The sequence below is a fragment of the Aspergillus clavatus genome, genomic scaffold, assembly GCF_000002715.2.
Source record: "Aspergillus clavatus NRRL 1 1099423829791 genomic scaffold, whole genome shotgun sequence".
In the NCBI taxonomy this organism is placed as follows: domain Eukaryota; kingdom Fungi; phylum Ascomycota; class Eurotiomycetes; order Eurotiales; family Aspergillaceae; genus Aspergillus; species Aspergillus clavatus.
In genome coordinates, this window is record NW_001517108.1 from 716,483 (window position 1) to 735,086 (window position 18,604).

Below are 18,604 nucleotides of genomic sequence, written 5' to 3' on the forward strand. Positions count from 1 at the left end.
GATCATTCTGTCTGTAAGGATGTAAGGCACCTAGGGACAAGCTGTAGGAGAGAATTGATAAGACGGAAAAGACGAAGGAAGATAGAGATCGGACGAAATAGGGTGAATAGGGCAAGATGGCTGTAACTGCCTCGCATGCGATCGCCACACCGAACCCAGAGTCCGTGTTATTTGAGAATTGGAAGGAGCAGATGGCCTGGGTGTGAAAAACTCAGATGCAGCATGTCCTTGACCTTAATGCCGGAAGCAGATTCTGATCATATCAGTCACTCAGAAGAGATAAAGATTAAAGATAGGGCTTAATTGCCAAGAAAAGATGAAAGGGTATCATAATCTAACACACAAAAACAGGGATGAGGATGGAGTAGCAGCAGGCTCCTGGTGATACCACAACACCAAGGACGCGAATTCAATAACCCCCAACTCACTTCCCTGCTGAAAGGATCGGCTAAAAAGGGATCAAAGGGTGCATTGTTAAAGAACTTGAAGAATTAGAAACGGTGGAATCTCATTGATCGGCCATATTGGTTTCGGCGTATTCGAGCCACTTCCCCGACAAGGATTTCTTCCAGAAGCGCACAGCACCGTCGTCACCCGATGAGATGAGACAATCCCCTGAGCACTATATTAGATAAAATTGGAGGTCAATGTAGGTTTTCGGATATTCACCTGCGTATGAAAATTCTACCTGCCATACATCAAGATGCTGGCTGTCGAGACAAGCGACCTGCTTAAAAGAATGCTTGAAGTTCGAATCACCATTCGCTGGCCGATTTGTTACCGACTCAGGTGTGCGATGTGCCAGAGCCGATCCGATCCCAGACTGCGCAGTTGCGCGCAGGGAAGGCGATTGCGATTGCGACTCAACGTGTTTCCCATTGGCATTCTGAGAACCACCGTCAGACTTCGATGTGTACACTTCAAAGACCCGGACAAAACCATCCTTGCAGCCACTTGCAATTAGGTCGTAGCCGCGAACAGAGCCGTTGGCCCAGGAGATATCTCTGACAAGCCCGCCATGTCCAGTCAGCTCGATTGCGTGGTAAAAGCGACGGTTGGCGTCTGTACGATACACCTTGACGCTATCCATTGCTGCCACAACAACGGAAAGACTTTTGCGGTCCCAACCGGAATTGACAAGATGGGTGATATCCGCGGGATCGTGGTGGAACTGCACTTTGAAGCTTGTCTCCTCCCCTCTTTGAGGAGCCGCGCAAACTCGAAACTGGTCGAGGGGCTGCCAGTCCGCGAGAGAGTCTGGACCGACAGGCTCCATGATCATCAAGTAGCCATCCCGGGTGATTACAGCAAGCCACGACTCGAGATCGATGTTACGGAAGTCTATTGAGACGAACGGATGCCGTTGCGGAGCCGTCATCCGAAAGATGGACCTGAAACGTCGCCCTGAGTTGGGAGGTTGAGTGACGTCTTCTTGCCAGATCTTGCATTTCATGTCTTCCCCTACGCTGGCAATGTGCTGACCGGTGAATGGGCCATTCCAAGTAGCCTATTCCGCATAATAAGTATGAAGCGTCAATTGGGTTTTCCAAGAACAACTTACATCGCGTATTTCTGCATCATGAGCGCGCCACGTATCCACCAGCTGCCATTCGCCGTCTTTCTGGTCCCAAACCTTCATGCGATGATCCGAAGAAGCAGTGACGATACGATTGCCATAGAAATTAAATTTGGTCACAGTTACCAAGTCACGATGACCGGCATCGAAATCGGCGAACCCAGAAGACATGTCGGGCCGATCAAGGTGTCCCTTGTCCAGGATCCCGGTAACCAATTTTAATTAATTGGGGGATCATACAGAAGAGACACAATCAGGAGTTAAGAAAGCGCGTCTGACTGGGTCCCAGTAGACAAGCATACCATCCATATAGAGAGTCAAGAAGGATGTGCATGCGCATTATTAGATGGGAATAATAGCGCTGTGAATCAACACCACAATAATCAGCCCGTGGGGGAGAGCTTGACGCTATTCCGCATGCGGACTACTTGACAAGCTGTTGACCGCCGATTTAGCGGTCAACGAATGGTCGGCAGAATGAACATCGGAGTAGAGAAGGTTGAAGCCAGATTGCATTCCACTGCTCGGGGTGGAACTGCCCCAGGATATCCCAGGAATCTTTATGGTTGCTATTTGAAGCTCGTACTTAGACAGAGCTCAAGGCAGATATGCAGGACTTGCTTTAAGGATGACGAACGCTGCATCTTCAAGCTCTCTCTCCCGCCGGGAGACATGGCGCCTCTTGATCCTGGCGGGAGCAGGCCTCGGTGTCATTGTCAATTCTCTCCAAGGCGACGGCGCGCCCTTGATCGCATCCATTGCGTTTAGTGCTGTTGCCTTTGTGGTGACATTCAGTCTGATCCGATGGCTGGGACCTGTATTTCTCAAGGCGGGCTTGAAAGGCAAAGATATGGCCAAGCCAAGGAGACCTGAGATGTATGTGGACGCCTCGTTGTTTCTCCTCTTCATTAGTTTGTCGTTGCTCGGTATTTGTCATTGAAAAGGCATCCTCAGAACGCGAGAAATTTGCCATTGCTGACTGTCATGTACCAGACCAGAGACAATGGGGGCGGTTTGTGCCGTGGTATACCTCCTGGCGCTCATCTTCTTCATACCCTTTGCCTTTTACAAGGACATTGTGGCAGCCACCTCGGGTGGTGGAAATCGAGATGTAGTTCTTGAGATTGACCATGTCGAGAATGGCCGTTTTTTACATCGGTTCCCGCATTCCAAGGTTCATTCCAATATTTCCTCCCATATCAGGTTCATGTAAGGACTGACACGTCGCTGCAGCTCGCCTCCTATCTCTCTGGCCTTCTGTCGTTGCAATGCATCGTCATACTGGGTATCGGCGATGATCTACTTGATATCCGTTGGAGACATAAAGTGCTGATCCCGGCATTTGGGAGCATCCCTATGCTCATTGTGTATTTTGTGGACTTTGGTGTGACGCACGTGGTCGTTCCGGTACCGCTGCAGCCCTACCTGGGCTCCTTTATGGACCTGGGATGGCTATACTACGTGTATATGGCGGCCATTGCCATCTTCTGCCCTAATTCCATCAACATGCTGGCGGGGATCAATGGCGTGGAGGTCGCACAGTCTCTCGTGATCGCTGTCCTGTTGATTGCCAATGACCTGCTGTATGTCGCACCTACTACCCCATTCCCGCATCCTGCCACCGACTCGCATCTCTTTTCCTTGTACTTTCTCCTCCCCTTTGTCGGTGTCTCTTTCGCCTTGCTATGCCACAACTGGTACCCTTCCAGGGTGTTCGTCGGCGACACCTACTGCTACTTTGCGGGGATGGTTTTCGCCGTGGTGGGGATTCTCGGCCACTTCAGCAAAACGCTCCTTCTTCTGTTCATCCCGCAGATCTTCAATTTCCTGTATTCGACCCCGCAGCTGTTCAAGATTATCCCCTGTCCTCGTCACCGATTGCCCAAATTCAACGCGATGAGCGGGATGCTGGATGCGTCGGTGACAGAGTGGACCGTGCCACCGTCTCCTCTTGTGGCTACTGGCCTGGAGATCTTGCACCGGCTACGACTGATTCGCCTCGTCAAGAATGCGGATGGTGAGATCGTCGAGTCGACTAACCTGACGGTCTTGAATCTGTGGCTGGTCTGGATGGGTCCGATGCGGGAGGATTGCCTTGCGTGGCATATGGTGCTTCTTCAAACCGCCTGTGGTATCCTTGGCTTGCTTGTACGCCATCGTCTGGCATTGTTGGTGTTCCAGCAGGATAATCGGGCATTTGGGCCGGGAGTTTAGCATGGACTTTCAATTAGGATAGACTATAGAGATGTATACTAAATATGCGTTCCATTGTTTTTCTTTTTTTTTTCTTTTTTTTAATCCACAACGCCATCTTGTACCTAGTTTGTATGCAAAAGCGAAGTTTGAGATCGGCTGATCCATCAGGCCGGAGCTCTTTTAATTCCTTAGACTATATAATAATAATGCTGACAGTGACTGCAATAATAATAATCTCCGGGCGTCAGCAAGAATTGTAAGTTTGTAGCTATGTAAGCAGAATAATAACCTTCGGAGATCAGCCTCTAGACTCTCTATAGTCGATCATCGATCCCGCTTAACTCCGCGTCCTAAATTCTATCTAGTCTCCACGCGAGAATTCATCATCTTAACTCCAAAACTAAAGTCCAGAACTCCCCCGGTCAGCCAAGGCAAATAGGCTCTTGTCTTCGTATTATTATTATACTTGGTAAAGCTCCAGCAGTCCAGCTGCCTAGTGCCTACCCATAATTGTGTGTATCTCCGCCGCCGCTGTCAGCCGCTCGCATTTAGATCACCATGGAGTTACTTCGCCACTGGAGGAAACTCATGAGTTCGGAGATAGTAGGTATGCTTTACGGCGGATGAATGATCTGGGGGAGGACAATGGCTGGCCATGATCTCGCTCGAGTATAAAGGTCTCCATCTACGACCGTTGAGATATTGTTGTCTTTCTCTACAGCACACAGAATACCTTCCAATCTATCTTACACAACAATCCTGCACTTGATAACATCTCTTGACACCACTCACCATGGCTGAAATCTTCCGACCCGCACCAGAGCCTTCCACCGAGCTCGGACGGTACCGCATTCTCTCCTCGACTGCGGGTATCCGGGTGTCCCCCCTGCAACTCGGAGCCATGTCGATCGGCGACTCCTGGTCGTACATCTTGGGGTCGATGGACAAGGAGTCCTCTTTCAAGCTGCTTGACGCCTTCGTCGAGGCCGGCGGCAACTTCATCGACACCGCCAACAACTACCAAGACGAGCAGTCCGAGACCTGGATCGGCGAGTGGATGGCAGCCCGCCAAAACCGCGACCGGATGGTCATCGCCACCAAGTTCACGACCGACTACCGGTCCCACGCCGTGGGCAAGGGCAATGCGCCCAATTGCTGCGGTAACCATCGACGCAATCTGAACATAAGCGTGCGCGACTCGCTCCAGAAGCTGCAGACCGACTACATCGATATCCTGTACCTGCACTGGTGGGACTACACCACCTCCATTGAAGAGGTCATGGACAGCATGCACATGCTCGTCGAACAGGGCAAGGTCATGTACCTGGGGATCTCGGACGCGCCGGCCTGGGTGGTCAGCGCGGCCAACACGTACGCCCGCGCGCACGGCAAGACTCCCTTCAGCATCTACCAGGGACGCTGGAACGTGATGCTCCGGGACTTTGAGCGCGACATCATCCCCATGGCGCGACACTTTGGGATGGCGTTGGCCCCATGGGACGTGTTGGGCAGCGGCAAGTTCCAGACGAAGAAGGCGCTGGAGGAGCGAAAGAAGAAGGGCGAGCAACTGCGCAGCCTGGACCCCGTGAAGGAACAGACCGAGGAGGAGGCCCGGATGAGCGAGGCGCTTGCCAAGGTGGCGGCGGAGCATGGCATCGAGTCCGTGACGGCCATTGCGCTGGCATATGTCCGGGCCAAGGTGTCCAATGTGTTCCCGCTCGTCGGGGGACGGAAGGTTGAACACCTGCACGACAATATTCAGGCGCTGAGCATCAAGTTGACGCCCGAGCAAGTCGAGTATCTCGAGAGCGTCAAGCCCTTCGATATCGGCTTCCCGGGTAACATCTTTGGGCCCGATCCGAATGTGACGGGCCAAGCAACGGGGCTGTTGGCTGCGAGTGCTCCATTGGCCTTTGTCACGGAACCGAAACCCATCGGGTTGGCTTGATCGATCGATTGATCATTATTATTCGACGTATAGTATGATGTTGACTTAAATATATATGCATATGACTTTGTTTTTATCTCTCTGGGATGCAGTAGTTCGGAGTACGTATAGTGGAGTAGTGCTGTAGAGTAAGTACAAAGTATATCTGGATCAATTTCAACGATGATCTTGACTCCTTCAGTATGCACACAGTTGGTGTAGACACGAGACATGCATAAGTAGACCGTTGGTGTGGAACCAATTATATGTGCTGTAAAAACATCCCATCGGAGTCCGAGTAGCGCCGTCTCTTTGTCTGAGCATTTGCTGCTCTATTATTCAATTACTCCATAGTTACCTTTGAAGCGTCAGAACCTAAGTGTTTTGGATGAGTCAACTGTCATGTAGGGCCATCTCCATCGATAACGATAGTAGACCATAGAGACTGATCGCGATGACTCTTTCACCGTCTCGACTACCTGCTGGGCTGCTGCTCTCTCTCTAGTAGTACTCAGGCTCTACCAGATTATCCAGATAGCTGCTGACTCAACTATGCATCGGCCCAACATGCCGACGCTAAGCGATCGATCTTCCGCGCCGGTACCGGCACACCTACCGACCAATCAGCGCGGGTATATTCGGTGCTGACCTGGCCGAAGTCGGACCTGCCCCTCGTAGACGCCGAGCGACATCGCGGCCTCGACTGCGGTTAAAAATGTTGGCATCTGCTCGCTCAACAAGACATCATCAATCTGTGTCATATTATTCACAAGAGCTGACAGCTTCGGGAACTATTCAACTTGCTCGTATCCCCTCTAGCTGAAGCAGACGACGCCTTGCATCGCTTTGTTGTGTATACCTGTTCTTCCCCACGTTCCGTCTTTTTTTTCCCTTTTGCCCCTCATGCCTGGCGCAGACAAGAAGCCCAAGACCCTGTATGACAAGGTCTTGGACCATCATATTGTCAATGAGCAGGAGGATGGCACTCTTCTCATCTATATCGGTATGCCATCTCGCAGACCGTAACGGAGTGAAGTTCAAGACCGCTAACAAGCTCGGTAGACAGACACCTCGTCCATGAGGTGACTTCTCCAGTAAGTCGCAATGCGCCCCCCATCGTCATACTATAATTGCTCTCTGGTGTACAGAATAGGCGATGGTCTAACAGCTCTCTATAGCAAGCATTCGAAGGTCTCAAGAATGCTGGCCGCAAGGTCCGCCGGCCGGACTGCACTCTCGTCACAGTTGATCACGTACGTTCTCTCTCTTGCCTTCGATCGACAAGACTGAACTAACTGTCGTCTCCAACAGAACATCCCCACCTCCTCGCGGAAAAACTTCAAGAACGTCGAAGAGTTCATCGAAGAGAACGACTCCCGTCTGCAATGTACCACCCTCGAAGAGAACGTCAAGGACTTCGGCCTCACATATTTCGGCATGGGAGATAAGCGTCAGGGTATCGTCCACATCATCGGTCCTGAGCAGGGTTTCACTCTCCCCGGCACCACCGTCGTCTGCGGTGACAGCCACACCTCGACACACGGCGCGTTCGGTGCCCTCGCTTTCGGTATCGGCACCAGCGAGGTCGAGCACGTCCTCGCCACCCAGACCCTCCTCACCCGCCGGAGCAAGAACATGCGCATCCAGGTCGATGGCGAGCTCCCCCCCGGCGTGACCAGCAAGGATGTGATCCTACACATTATCGGAGTCATCGGTACCGCCGGTGGTAACGGTACGGTGATCGAGTTCTGCGGTTCCGTCATCCGCGGCCTCAGCATGGAGGCGCGCATGTCCATGTGCAACATGTCCATCGAGGCTGGTGCGCGCGCGGGCATGATCGCCCCCGATGAGGTCACATTCGAATACCTCAAGGGCCGGCCGCTGGCCCCCAAGTACGACAGCCCCGAATGGAAGAAGGCGGTTGCTTTCTGGTCCAGCCTGGCCTCCGATGAGGATGCCGTCTATGACAACACCGTCCTGCTGAACGGCAAGGACATCATCCCCACCATCTCGTGGGGTACCTCGCCCCAGGACGTGATCCCCATCACCGGCGTCGTGCCCAGCCCCGACGATTTTGAGGATGAGAACCGCAAGCTTGCCTGCAAGCGTGCCCTCGAGTACATGGGTCTGCAATCCGGCACCCCGATGCAGGAGATCGCCGTGGACAAGGTATTCATTGGATCCTGCACCAACGCGCGGATTGAGGATCTGCGCGCCGCCGCCAAGGTCGTGCGCGGCAAGAAGATCGCCGCCAACATCAAGCGCGCCATGGTCGTCCCCGGATCCGGTCTCGTGAAGCAGCAGGCCGAGGCCGAGGGTCTCGACCGCATCTTCGCCGACGCCGGCTTCGAGTGGCGTGAGGCCGGCTGCTCCATGTGCCTGGGCATGAACCCGGACATCCTCTCCCCCCAGGAGCGCTGCGCCAGTACCTCGAACCGCAACTTCGAGGGCCGCCAGGGTGCCGGTGGCCGCACCCACCTGATGTCCCCCGCCATGGCCGCCGCGGCCGCCATCGTGGGCAAGCTCGCCGACGTACGAGAGCACGTCTCCACCAGCCCCGTGCTGGGCAAGGTGCAACCACACGTCAACATCTCCCAGCAGCAGGAGGAGCAGCACCACGAGGAGCCCACGACTGAGGACGAGTTCGACCGCATCATGGACATGCCCGGCGGCAACGAGCCCCACGCCAACACCTCCGCGGCGACGGCTTCCGGCGCCAGCGCGGGTCTCCCCAAGTTCACCACGCTCAAGGGCATCGCGGCGCCTATGGACCGGTCCAACGTCGACACCGACGCCATCATCCCCAAGCAGTTCCTTAAGACCATCAAGCGCACGGGCCTGGGCAGCGCGCTCTTCTACGAGCTGCGCTACAACCCCGCCACCGGCGCCGAGAACCCGGACTTCGTCCTCAACCAGGAGCCCTACCGCGCGGCCAAGGTCCTCGTCGTGACGGGCCCCAACTTCGGCTGCGGTAGCTCCCGCGAGCACGCCCCCTGGGCCCTCCTCGACTTCGGTATCAAGTGCATCATCGCCCCCTCCTTCGCCGACATCTTCTTCAACAACACCTTCAAGAACGGCATGCTCCCCGTCGTCGTCTCCGACGAGGCCGCCCTGCAGGCCATCGCCGCCGAGGCCCGCGCCGGCCGCGAGCTCGAAATCGACCTCGTCAACCAGGTCATCCGCGACGCCGCCGGCGCCCAGCTCGCCGCCTTCGAAGTCGACGGCTTCCGCAAGCACTGCCTTGTCAACGGCCTCGACGACATCGGCCTCACCCTGCAGATGGAGGACAAGATCCGCTCCTTCGAGTCCAAGCGTACCCTCGAGACCCCCTGGCTCGACGGTAGCGGCTTCCTCAAGCGTGGAGCCCGCGGCGCCACCATGATCCAGGCCGTTCCGGTGCCCAAGACCAACCGGGGCGACGTCAAGACCGAGCCTCTGGAGTGGTAAAAAAAAAAAAACAAAAAAATCCTATTTTAACCCTTTTTCAAAAGCTCTGGTGACTTGACAAACTTATAACGACCGTTGATGCATTTGTGATCCTCCACCCCCACCCCTTCTCTATCTATCTACCTATCCGTTCCCACAAAACGTTCTTGTCTTCGTTTTTACGCGCTATTATACGCGCCAACCGGTGTTTCTTTTCCCCTTGTTTGTCATTGCTGTACACTGCATTTGGGCGCGTTTTCGGGATCATTGGCCCAGGGATTGTTAAATACCAGACACGTATGAAATTTCGATAATGATATACATCTTTAATGTCCATATTGGATTTGGAAAGACCGAAAAGAGTCTAGATGTTGGTGGTCCGGCGTTGCTCCCAACGGTTGATATTATGCTGTATCCTGTATCCTTCCATCAAGCTTTTCCGTGACCAGGGCCTGGTCTGCTCTTCGACGGAGAAGAGCTTAGGGAGGGGGATATTCTCTACCTTTGGCCTTGCAATTCAACACGTATTGAATAGGCTAAGAATCAAGTAAAACGTGGTATAGTAGCGACAGGAGGCTATATAAACAAACAGATGACATGACATGACATTTGGCATTCATTCAATAACATAAACATGACCCATCCACCGAAAAGCCATCACTCATATACAAAGCTTGTCGTCTATGTTGCGATAGTACATTATTATCAACGAGAAAGATCAGTCCCTAAAAGACCAAGAAATATCCCAACCCAACACCGGACGTCTATATATCTATCAAGGCTTCGAGAGTTGCTCCTTTCGGAAGAATAACAAGAATCCACCACTGTGACAGCGTATTAGCTATGAGCTCGAATAATGTCCACAACAATTGTAGTGTGCTTACCAAATAATCAACTGGAAGAATATAGCGATCCAGAACCAAGCATTCGCAACCGAGCTGGCGCCGGCTGTGAGGTCTGGTGAAATTGGCCCAGGGCCGATATTGTTCGGAGCAAATGCCCTCGCACAAATCGTCGCAATTGAACCAAGGACTTGTGATGCAAGCAGGGTAAAGCATATGTGTATCCGGGTCAGAGTTTGGAGCAAGATCATTCCGAACCCTAGGCCCTGTAGGGAATCCAACACTCCTAACCACAACCAGAGGCTCCGAGAGACCAAGGCCCCTCCTACATCCCCACCGGCCCAAGGTAAGTAATGACCAATCCCTGAGATTCCCCATAGCATTTGGGCCCATCGTGGGGCCCCGAGGCCACACGCGAAGACTGGGATGATCCAGCTATGTGACTTGGAAAGATAACCGAAGAGAAACAGCAATGCCGCCCAGACGACGCCGAAGAAAAAAGCACACAGGATTCCCACTTGCCATGCTTCGGCATTCTTAGAGCTCCAAAGAACTATATATGGAACGGATGTTGTCAGTCATGGTCTATGATAACCGCGTCCTGGGGCAGAGGACTTACAGCTCCAATTCCGCCCGTATGGTGCACTGAGGAAGAAGTTCTGGATGATAACCACAGCAAAGTTCCACAGGATGATCTTTCGCCGAAAGACCGACTTGTAAAAGGAGGGGACCTTTCCAGGGGTTTGTCGGTAGTAGTTCGGCAGGCCGAAGAAGACAAGTAGACCGACGATCCAGAGAAAGACGGCGATGGGTAGACAGATAGCACTATAAATTTCAGTTAGCCTAAGAATCTAGTCCAAGAATCGACGGAGCGATGTGGAACTTACGTTATCCTCCAGGTATCTGTGATAGACCCCTGAGGATTAACAATCCCACTGTTTGCAGCTCTAGCTAGAGTGGTGCCCCAATACCATAAGCCGATCACGTAGGCCTGTTGACTGCCCTGGATGATGCACGCACGGAACACCCATTGTTTGACAGGTACTCCATTCTCATCACCAAAATTCAATGCGAAGAATATCGAGCCACTGGAGGACGCAGCAGCATACACTGCACTTCCCACATTCTGGATCCAACCGCGGCTAAATGAGTTGCTTTCAAAGTGTGCAACACCAATGATGATGAAAGCAAGACCATATAGCAGCCAAGGAACTGAGAGAACGATCACTGACTTGAAGTAGCGGAAGCAAAACCACCAGATGATAGAGGTAATTAAGTACGTGGTGGCAATGCCATAGAGCTTCTCTGGCGTCTGTCCCACCTCGCCTGTCAAGAGCGTGATTTGGTAGGAATTCGCCGCAATAATCTGGCCCAGACCAAGGAATATTGAATAGACGGGCCATTCACCAATTCGTACTTGCATCCATTTCTTCAGACCGCTTGGGGGGACATAGTCACTGCCTAGGAAGAATTCATCAACGTTTATGTTGACTTCACTGTCGCTCTCCTGTGATACCATCTCGTTCGAATCTGAAGTGTTCGGCGAAGCATCACGTTTGGGGTGGACAACAGAAGAAACCGGAAGTTGATTGAGGCCTAGCCTTGCATCCCGAAATCTGTCGAACCATTTCTTCTCACTTTTGACAAGAAATTCTTCAATACAGAGCTGTGATTCACTGTTCGAGCCGTTCAGAGTTTCCAACTTTTTCTCGAAAATCTTGTAATACTCGCCGGTACTATCCGTGAAGAATGGATCAACCTTTTGGAGTTTGTAATCCTTCTTGGCGCCAACAACTGAATCGACTGAGAGAACTGATGCACTGCTGAGTCGGTGGCTTGGATGGGCAGGCTCCAGCAAACGTCGTGCAGGAGGGACTAGAGTGTTGTCCGGTTCTGCAGCCCCAGTGCTGGTGGGAGACAAAGGAGAGGCAAACGAACTCTGACTTGAGTGTCTTGTATTAAAGAACTCGCGAGCTGCCCACGCTGCATATTGCCCCGGCTGCTGGGGAGCCTCCATCTGGCGCCCCTCTTCTGCTTGTTCAGGTGTCAAGGTATATTCATCTTCTCCGTAGGAGCTGGGAATAATGTCGTCATCGCTGCTGGATTCAACATCGGTGATTGAAGTCTGGTTGTCTTCATTTCCCAACAGCTGATTTCTTCTGGCCTTACGACGACCACAACGCTCCAGATGCCCGGGCCCAGCCCTCACCCCAAGCGACAATTGCCGACTGAGCCCTGACTTGGGCTTTTCGGCCATACCAGGGCTTGGATCTCGGCTGTATACGATGGTATTGCGTTGTTGCGGACCAAGCAAACTGAGGCGATTTAGATTTGAGACACTTGGCTCTCGGGAGTGTATGAGAGGGGGGGTCTGAATGCCTGTCGGTGTCGCAGTTCCTGTAATTGGGGGCGTCATTGTTCCACTTGGGGTAGTCCACCCTGATGGCGTGAGTGACTGTCCATTTGATTTGACCAATTCTTTGCCGTGAATTCGCATGGCAGTCGTCTGCAAGATTTCCAGGTCTTCCACCCATTGGGCAACAGGAAAGCGTTGCTTTGCTGAGCGCGCCCTCATCATGGCTCGGACTTTCGGCTTGGAATTCAACGCGCTTGCAATCGCCAGTTTGAATTGTTGGAGAAGGTGAGATGTTGTTGTAGATTCGACATTATACCACCAACCAGGCATCTGTCCCAAGCCACCCACACGTGCACCAATACCAAGGGCACCTTTGCGACCAAATTCAACGGCAACAAGTCCAAAAGGCTCGTCACGAGATGGTATCAATGCGAATTCTGCACCGGAGAAGATGAATGGAGGAAGTGCCGTAAACTCTGGTCGTGAAAACACACGTCCAGGGTACAGTCTCATCATGTAGTCGAGCTTCAACGCGGCAAATTTACCATAAAGATCAATAACTGGACCAACACATATCAACTGAACATTAGGGCGAGCTTCCAGAACCGCAGGTATAACGTCAGCGATAAGGTCAATGCCCTTTTGCATAGACCATCTGCCAACAAACACAAGAAGGTCAGCATTGGGATCTTGGTTCAGTCCTGCCCATTCCTGTGCTTGACGCTTGAGCTCTCCTCGGCGGGCCTCATAGGCCGGATCGATTTGAACATCACTGTTTCTGGCCAGCTGCCGGTTCCATTCCCCTGTGTCTGACGGATCGGGATTTGGGAGGTTGCCGACTCTCTTCAGGCCCCAGAAGATTGGATACCGGGCATACGAGCGCTTTCCATACTTCCTGGAGACACCCACTGCGCCAAAACCTTGTTGATGAAGCCGAAGATAGCTTGCGCCAGCATGTAACATGTTGAAAACTTCACCAAATTGCACATAGCGGCTTGCCACATCGATATCGAGGTTGAAAACTGAGCAAACTTCATCTTTCTCTTTCTGAGTTCGCATCGGCCACAGCCCTTGAAATTCGGCATTGTGAAGTGATAAACAGATGGGAATTGTCTGTGGCAACAGGTAGAGTGGCGCGATTGAGCCGTGATAGTCGTTAATATGATACAAGTCAATAGGGAAGCGTTCAATCGCTTGTGCAATACACTGGTTCCAGGCGGAATAGTAGATGGCGCTATCCAAATCATCCATCCGTGCAGGATAGGGCTCAGCCTTCGATTGCTGGCGAAACACAGGGGCATCAAGAAGAACATAGGTGATATTGCTCAGAACATGATACTGCACTTTGACTTCGTATGAGTTTCCAAGAACTGTGACGAACATAGGTTCAGCGGGCTGATCTTCCGGGTACTCAACGCCGCCCACACATGGGACAACCCAGATCAGATCCTGATGCCCCAAGTGCTTGCCCATGAGCTGGGCCATAACGCCCAAACCGCCGATTTTGATCTTGATCGCCCAATCTTCAATGTCGTACTCCATCGTAGCAATCAGAACAGTCCTTCGTTGGGTTGCCGCTGTGTTGAAGGCCGACGTACTCTGGAGAAAGCCTGATTTGTTGGCAAGACGCACGAGAGGATTCATGGGCTCAGCATCCTCGGAACTACCGTGCTTGAGTCTTCTTCCGAGCCAGAGGGGAACCAGTGTTTTCTTCTCGCTGACTCCTACTTGGTTGAATTTGACTTGGTAAAATGACTTCATGAATGCATACACACATGCAGCAGCTGTCAGGACGGGTATGAGCCAGAGTAGGAAGAATACTGCCATTTGAACTGCCCTGGACCCCGTGGGTTCAAGTCGAAATCGGAGAGTCGAATCGTCGAGGTGCAGTATCCACGCCAAATGAGGCGATGGGGGATAGTCGGTGATGTTGATCAGCGTTGCACTGAGGGAGGAGGGAGGCATCCGATCTAGAACCGAATCTTGATCTGCATCACCTAACACAAAGCTTTGATCAGGCTGTCCATCGGGATTGATGCCCCAGACATTGAATTGGCCTTGTGCTGGCCATTCCGCCATAAATCGGTATCTCCAGAGGCCATCACTTCCTAACTTAACGACGTTGTCCAGACCAGCATCATAGCCGTATTGATTATAGGGTCCGTTGAAGAAGAGGTGAGGGAAGCGCCGTGGGTGACTTGAGGCCCACCCAGAATCACCCTCCTGCACATAGTCGCTGCTCCCAGTCAACTTGCTCCAGTACTCCACGCGCACATGCTTGCCTTCCCACTTTTGCTTCTTGGTACCAGACCATGGGAGCTCCTCGATGGTCTCATTGCCGCCTCTATACACCATCCAATCAGAAAATGAACTTCCCCAGTTGGTTGAATAGCGATATTTGTCGGCACCAGCGGCATGATGTTGAATGTAAAGTGTACCGTTGTCATACTGATGAAGTAGACTGCTTGAGTAGTTCGCAGAAGTAAACACCATAGGATTGTCCTGTTGGCCAACACGAAACAGAAAGTGATCCACTGCGTTCGTTGTGCTCGCCCCAGTAGAGTCGCTGGCGTTGGTAACTGTTAACCGATGAATCCCGTTGTGAACTCCAGTCAATTTCCCAGCCCAGACCCAAATGCCTGGTAGCTGCCCCGTCCACTGTGTAGGACTTGCCGGAGTCTCTTTGCAACTAACACTTTTCAATTCGATAGATGGGGTCTTTCCAGATTCCGTTGTCGATTCCAGCTTAATCGATTTCGTGACAGAGTCGCAGTCCATCACCGCAGAGAAATGGATGCTGACATCTAACTCTTCACCCTGGTTAGGCGCTACCCTTGAGAGAAGTGGCATATCATGGCCCGGAGTAAATTGGGTGACCATCGGTCGCGGTCCAACAAAGCTCTTTTTTGGAACGTAGGCGCGAAACTCAAACGGCTTAAGGGTCAGGCTATCAAGGCAGCCACCGAGAGCCGTCGAGTTGTTCAACACAAGCTTTTGCGGCCCATCCTTGAGAGTATGTTCATCATGCGGATAGAACAAATTGCGCACTGTAGTACCACTCGCGAACGGAGAAATCAAGGCCGTTTCCTTGCTACCACAGTCAAACTTGTAGTCAACGGTATGGTTGTCATTCTGATATACCAGCCAGACTGGTTGGTTATCCGTTGCTGAACCAAGTTTCTGGATACCCGGCGCTACATCTCGTAGGGTTGACCACATGCCAATTTCAGTGTGTGTGTCATTAGAGCCAGGTAGGTCGATCTCGCGCGTCTGCTTGGACAACTTCTGTAGCCACCACCCATCATTCAAGACAGGATAGTTCTCCCTTAGCTGATACATATGTTTGATGATATTCCGGACAGGATGGGACGGATCTCGGTGATCGTACGTGACTGTCTCATCATGACATCCTTCACGGCCGCGCTGGATTGGCCAGTTGTAGTACTGTGAAGGTGCCAATTGAAAGCAACCATGGGTCTTCCAGGCCGTGGCAGGCGACATTGCTTGACGTCCATAAATGTAATTGGAAGCAGTGGCATCCAGAATATAGAAAGCCTGTTCTTCACCCCACAGCAAGATAGGGATACCAGGTAGATGCAGGGTCGTGACGAATAAAGCTAGAAGCTGTCGCTCTATCCCATACTCAATGGCCGGCCAGCGAAAAACATCCTGGTTCGTGGCACCGTACATGTGCCGAGGATCAAACTTTCCAGTGTTAGCGTTGATCATATCGTTGGAGACAACCATGAGGTTCCAGGCATCGGTCCAGTCTACTGGAGTGTCATAGCCTGCCGCCAAATTACCATCCAGGCCAAGGAATCGAGTCAAAGAACGATAGACCGAATAATGAAAAGCCGAGCTATCAATAGCTTCATGTCCATGCTCGCGCAGAAAATACTGATGGTCTGATGAATTTGTCATGTTCATCGCATCCACCGCAGACACCATATATTGGTTGGGCTGTCTACCACGACCAAGATAGATGGATCCGAATGTATTTCCACCAGTGATTTCACCGGAAATGAAGAAATTAGTCTTGCCGACTTTGCGAGCACATTCTCTATATGCAAGCGACATTTCTCCAAGGGCGTCCACGGTGGCCTGTGTGGCCTTGTCGTACCGGAAGCCATCAATATCAAGGGCCTCAATGATCATGCAAGAATGTCGAATCAGCCTTTCCCTAACACTAGGATTCCACTCGCGTAGACGATCTTGAACTGAAGCAAATTTTGCCAGTTGCCGCTGCCAGTCTGGGTAGACACCGAAAGCCTCACGGTCACCATATTGGTCAAAGTCGCTGTTGTAACAACCGTTCAATTGATCTCGAACAGATTGATCAACTGGCCAGCCAGTTTCGTTCCAAAATCGAGGGTAGTCACAGTTTTCGTTGTATTCGTTGCCAATCTGGAAATCGACGTAATGACGATCGGTTTTCCAAAGCGCCTTGTGTTCCATGACAGAGAAAGGGGTAGTAGTATTCAAGTATCCCTCGAAACCAATCAGGTCACCCATTCTAGTAGGGTTCATCAGTTAGCGATGGGACCAAAATCACAGGCCAAGTATTCAATGTAACTTACGTGGCGATCGTGTTGTCCATGATGACATACATGCCTCGTCTGTGGATTTCCGAGATTGCGTCCCTCCAAGTCTGGATGTTGCCGAAGTGTTGATCAAGCAAAGTAGTGTCTAAGGTCGAATAGCCATCTGCACCCCATGGTTGGTTGATCAATATCGTTCCCGCTAGATAGATACACTGAGTGGGCGAGTATTAGCTTGCATGGCCATCGTTCACAAAGAAACGAGGAACGAGAAATGGTAGAAATGTAGCCACCGCACCTTGATGCCCATTCCATGAAGATAATCTAACGTGTCAACCAAGCCCACAACATCACCACCATGGCGCATTTGATTTGAATTCAGGTCATGTTCGAAGAGTGTCCCGTTGATGTTATCATTGGTAGGATCACCGTTAACGAATCGATCCAAAAACAGTGTATATACAGGAAACCGCCAGTTCTCCGGAGAGGGGGTGTACTTGTATCCAGGCCCATCTGTCGAGTATTCGGCTGGGTTGGTGGCTTGTTTGTTTGTGTTGAGGTTGTAGTCTACAAGAGACTCGTCGTACGGCCATCCTGCTGCAGTTGCTGCGAAAAGTGCTAGCAGTGAGCTCGGAGACGTCCACTTCATGTCGTGCGTCGACTGACGACTTGAGGAATAAGAATTGTGATTGACCTAGGAGAGCAGCATATGGTATGAGACTCGGATGAGAGATGGGAAAGGTAAGATATTGAGTAGCACCAGGGAGGACGCTTGGAAAATTGAGATATTCGAGTGAGCTTGCCGTCCGGTCCTTGGGAATTTATCACCACCCTCTCTTTGCGTCTTTTTCTTTTCGTTATGACTAAAATATCAATGGATACTGTCAGCCATCGGCAGACAAAAGATAACGTTTGAGAAGCAAAGACAAACAAGCCATAGCGTCAGTCAAAACCAACTGAGAAGGAAAAGATAGACGAGAGGTCAAACGAGAGCAAGCAAGAGGATAAGAAATCTGTCCGATATCATGCATGAAGAAAACTCACCTCAAGACTGGAAAGCCCGGCAGACGAATCAAACTTTGGACAGCCACTGATGCAGAGACTGAAGTGAGTCCGTAAAGACAAGCAAGATAGAACGACACCTGGGTGTTTGTTACTACTGCATTGTTACCGGCTAGGACAGCTGGTGCAGCAACCACGCTGATAGACTAAGTGACGAGCAGCTACGGGAGGAGAGTCCCCGCAGAAGGAAAAGATTAAGGATTACCTGTGTCTCTGATTCGTGTTGTCGGACCTGGAGACCTTCCTTCCGGGTCCCAAACCAGCCATCGCCTCTGTGCAGGATGATCGGGGGGATCATCTGCTGGGTGAACAGCCAAGCGTAGGGGCATCGTTGCTGTGGAGAGCTGTTGGGGGAAGAAGGTGGAGCTTGTGTCAGAAGCGAGCAGACTAAAGGAGAATCAAGTCTAAGTCTGTAGGTGAGAAAGTCAAGTCCGCAGTGCAAAGGGAGAGCGTCATCGTAGGCAGGAAGGATTACTGTTGGTAGTGATTGGAAGGAAAGAGGAAATTCAGTCACCTCAGTGATCTATGGAGGTAGGTAGGTAGGTAGGTAGGATAATACGATACCGTATCATACCTAAGGTACCTACCTAGGTACATAGGTAGGTAAATTGATACCTTATGCCAATGTAGACGCAGCTGCAAATTAGACTATTGGTGGGTCTGCAGTGGGGGCGGTCGATC

At 51.7% G+C, this 18,604-nt stretch overlaps 5 protein-coding genes across 5 annotated transcripts, besides 2 other annotated features; 3 read left to right on the forward strand and 2 right to left on the reverse strand.

Annotated features, from left to right (window-relative positions):
• Positions 1 to 508: 508 nt before the first annotated feature.
• On the reverse strand, positions 509 to 1,747 carry ACLA_070200 (putative nuclear pore protein (SEH1); the record flags this gene model as incomplete). Its single annotated transcript, XM_001275413.1, has 3 exons — positions 509 to 615; positions 670 to 1,507; positions 1,562 to 1,747. The coding sequence occupies 3 exons, from the start codon at positions 1,745 to 1,747 to the stop codon at positions 509 to 511; spliced, it is 1,131 nt and encodes a 376-aa protein (XP_001275414.1).
• Positions 1,748 to 2,204: 457 nt separating this feature from the next.
• On the forward strand, positions 2,205 to 3,790 carry ACLA_070210 (UDP-N-acetylglucosamine--dolichyl-phosphate N-acetylglucosaminephosphotransferase; the record flags this gene model as incomplete). The annotated part of the gene is made up of 3 exons (XM_001275414.1): positions 2,205 to 2,452; positions 2,570 to 2,750; positions 2,810 to 3,790. The coding sequence occupies 3 exons, from the start codon at positions 2,205 to 2,207 to the stop codon at positions 3,788 to 3,790; spliced, it is 1,410 nt and encodes a 469-aa protein (XP_001275415.1).
• A 57-nt stretch (positions 3,791 to 3,847) lies between these two features.
• Positions 3,848 to 3,872: a microsatellite.
• Positions 3,873 to 4,565: 693 nt separating this feature from the next.
• On the forward strand, positions 4,566 to 5,720 carry ACLA_070220 (aldo/keto reductase; the record flags this gene model as incomplete). Its single annotated transcript, XM_001275415.1, has 1 exon — positions 4,566 to 5,720. One exon carries the CDS (start codon positions 4,566 to 4,568, stop codon positions 5,718 to 5,720), a length of 1,155 nt encoding a protein of 384 aa, XP_001275416.1.
• An 882-nt stretch (positions 5,721 to 6,602) lies between these two features.
• luA (3-isopropylmalate dehydratase LEU1) lies at positions 6,603 to 9,146 on the forward strand (the record flags this gene model as incomplete). The annotated part of the gene is made up of 4 exons (XM_001275416.1): positions 6,603 to 6,702; positions 6,762 to 6,793; positions 6,878 to 6,952; positions 7,011 to 9,146. The coding sequence occupies 4 exons, from the start codon at positions 6,603 to 6,605 to the stop codon at positions 9,144 to 9,146; spliced, it is 2,343 nt and encodes a 780-aa protein (XP_001275417.1).
• Positions 9,147 to 9,900: 754 nt separating this feature from the next.
• Positions 9,901 to 17,510, reverse strand: ags2 (alpha-1,3-glucan synthase Ags2; the record flags this gene model as incomplete). Its single annotated transcript, XM_001275417.1, has 6 exons — positions 9,901 to 9,949; positions 10,010 to 10,520; positions 10,587 to 10,792; positions 10,855 to 16,836; positions 16,901 to 17,076; positions 17,160 to 17,510. 6 exons carry the CDS (start codon positions 17,508 to 17,510, stop codon positions 9,901 to 9,903), a joined length of 7,275 nt encoding a protein of 2,424 aa, XP_001275418.1.
• A 942-nt stretch (positions 17,511 to 18,452) lies between these two features.
• Positions 18,453 to 18,475: a microsatellite.
• The last annotated feature ends 129 nt before the right edge of the window (positions 18,476 to 18,604 follow it).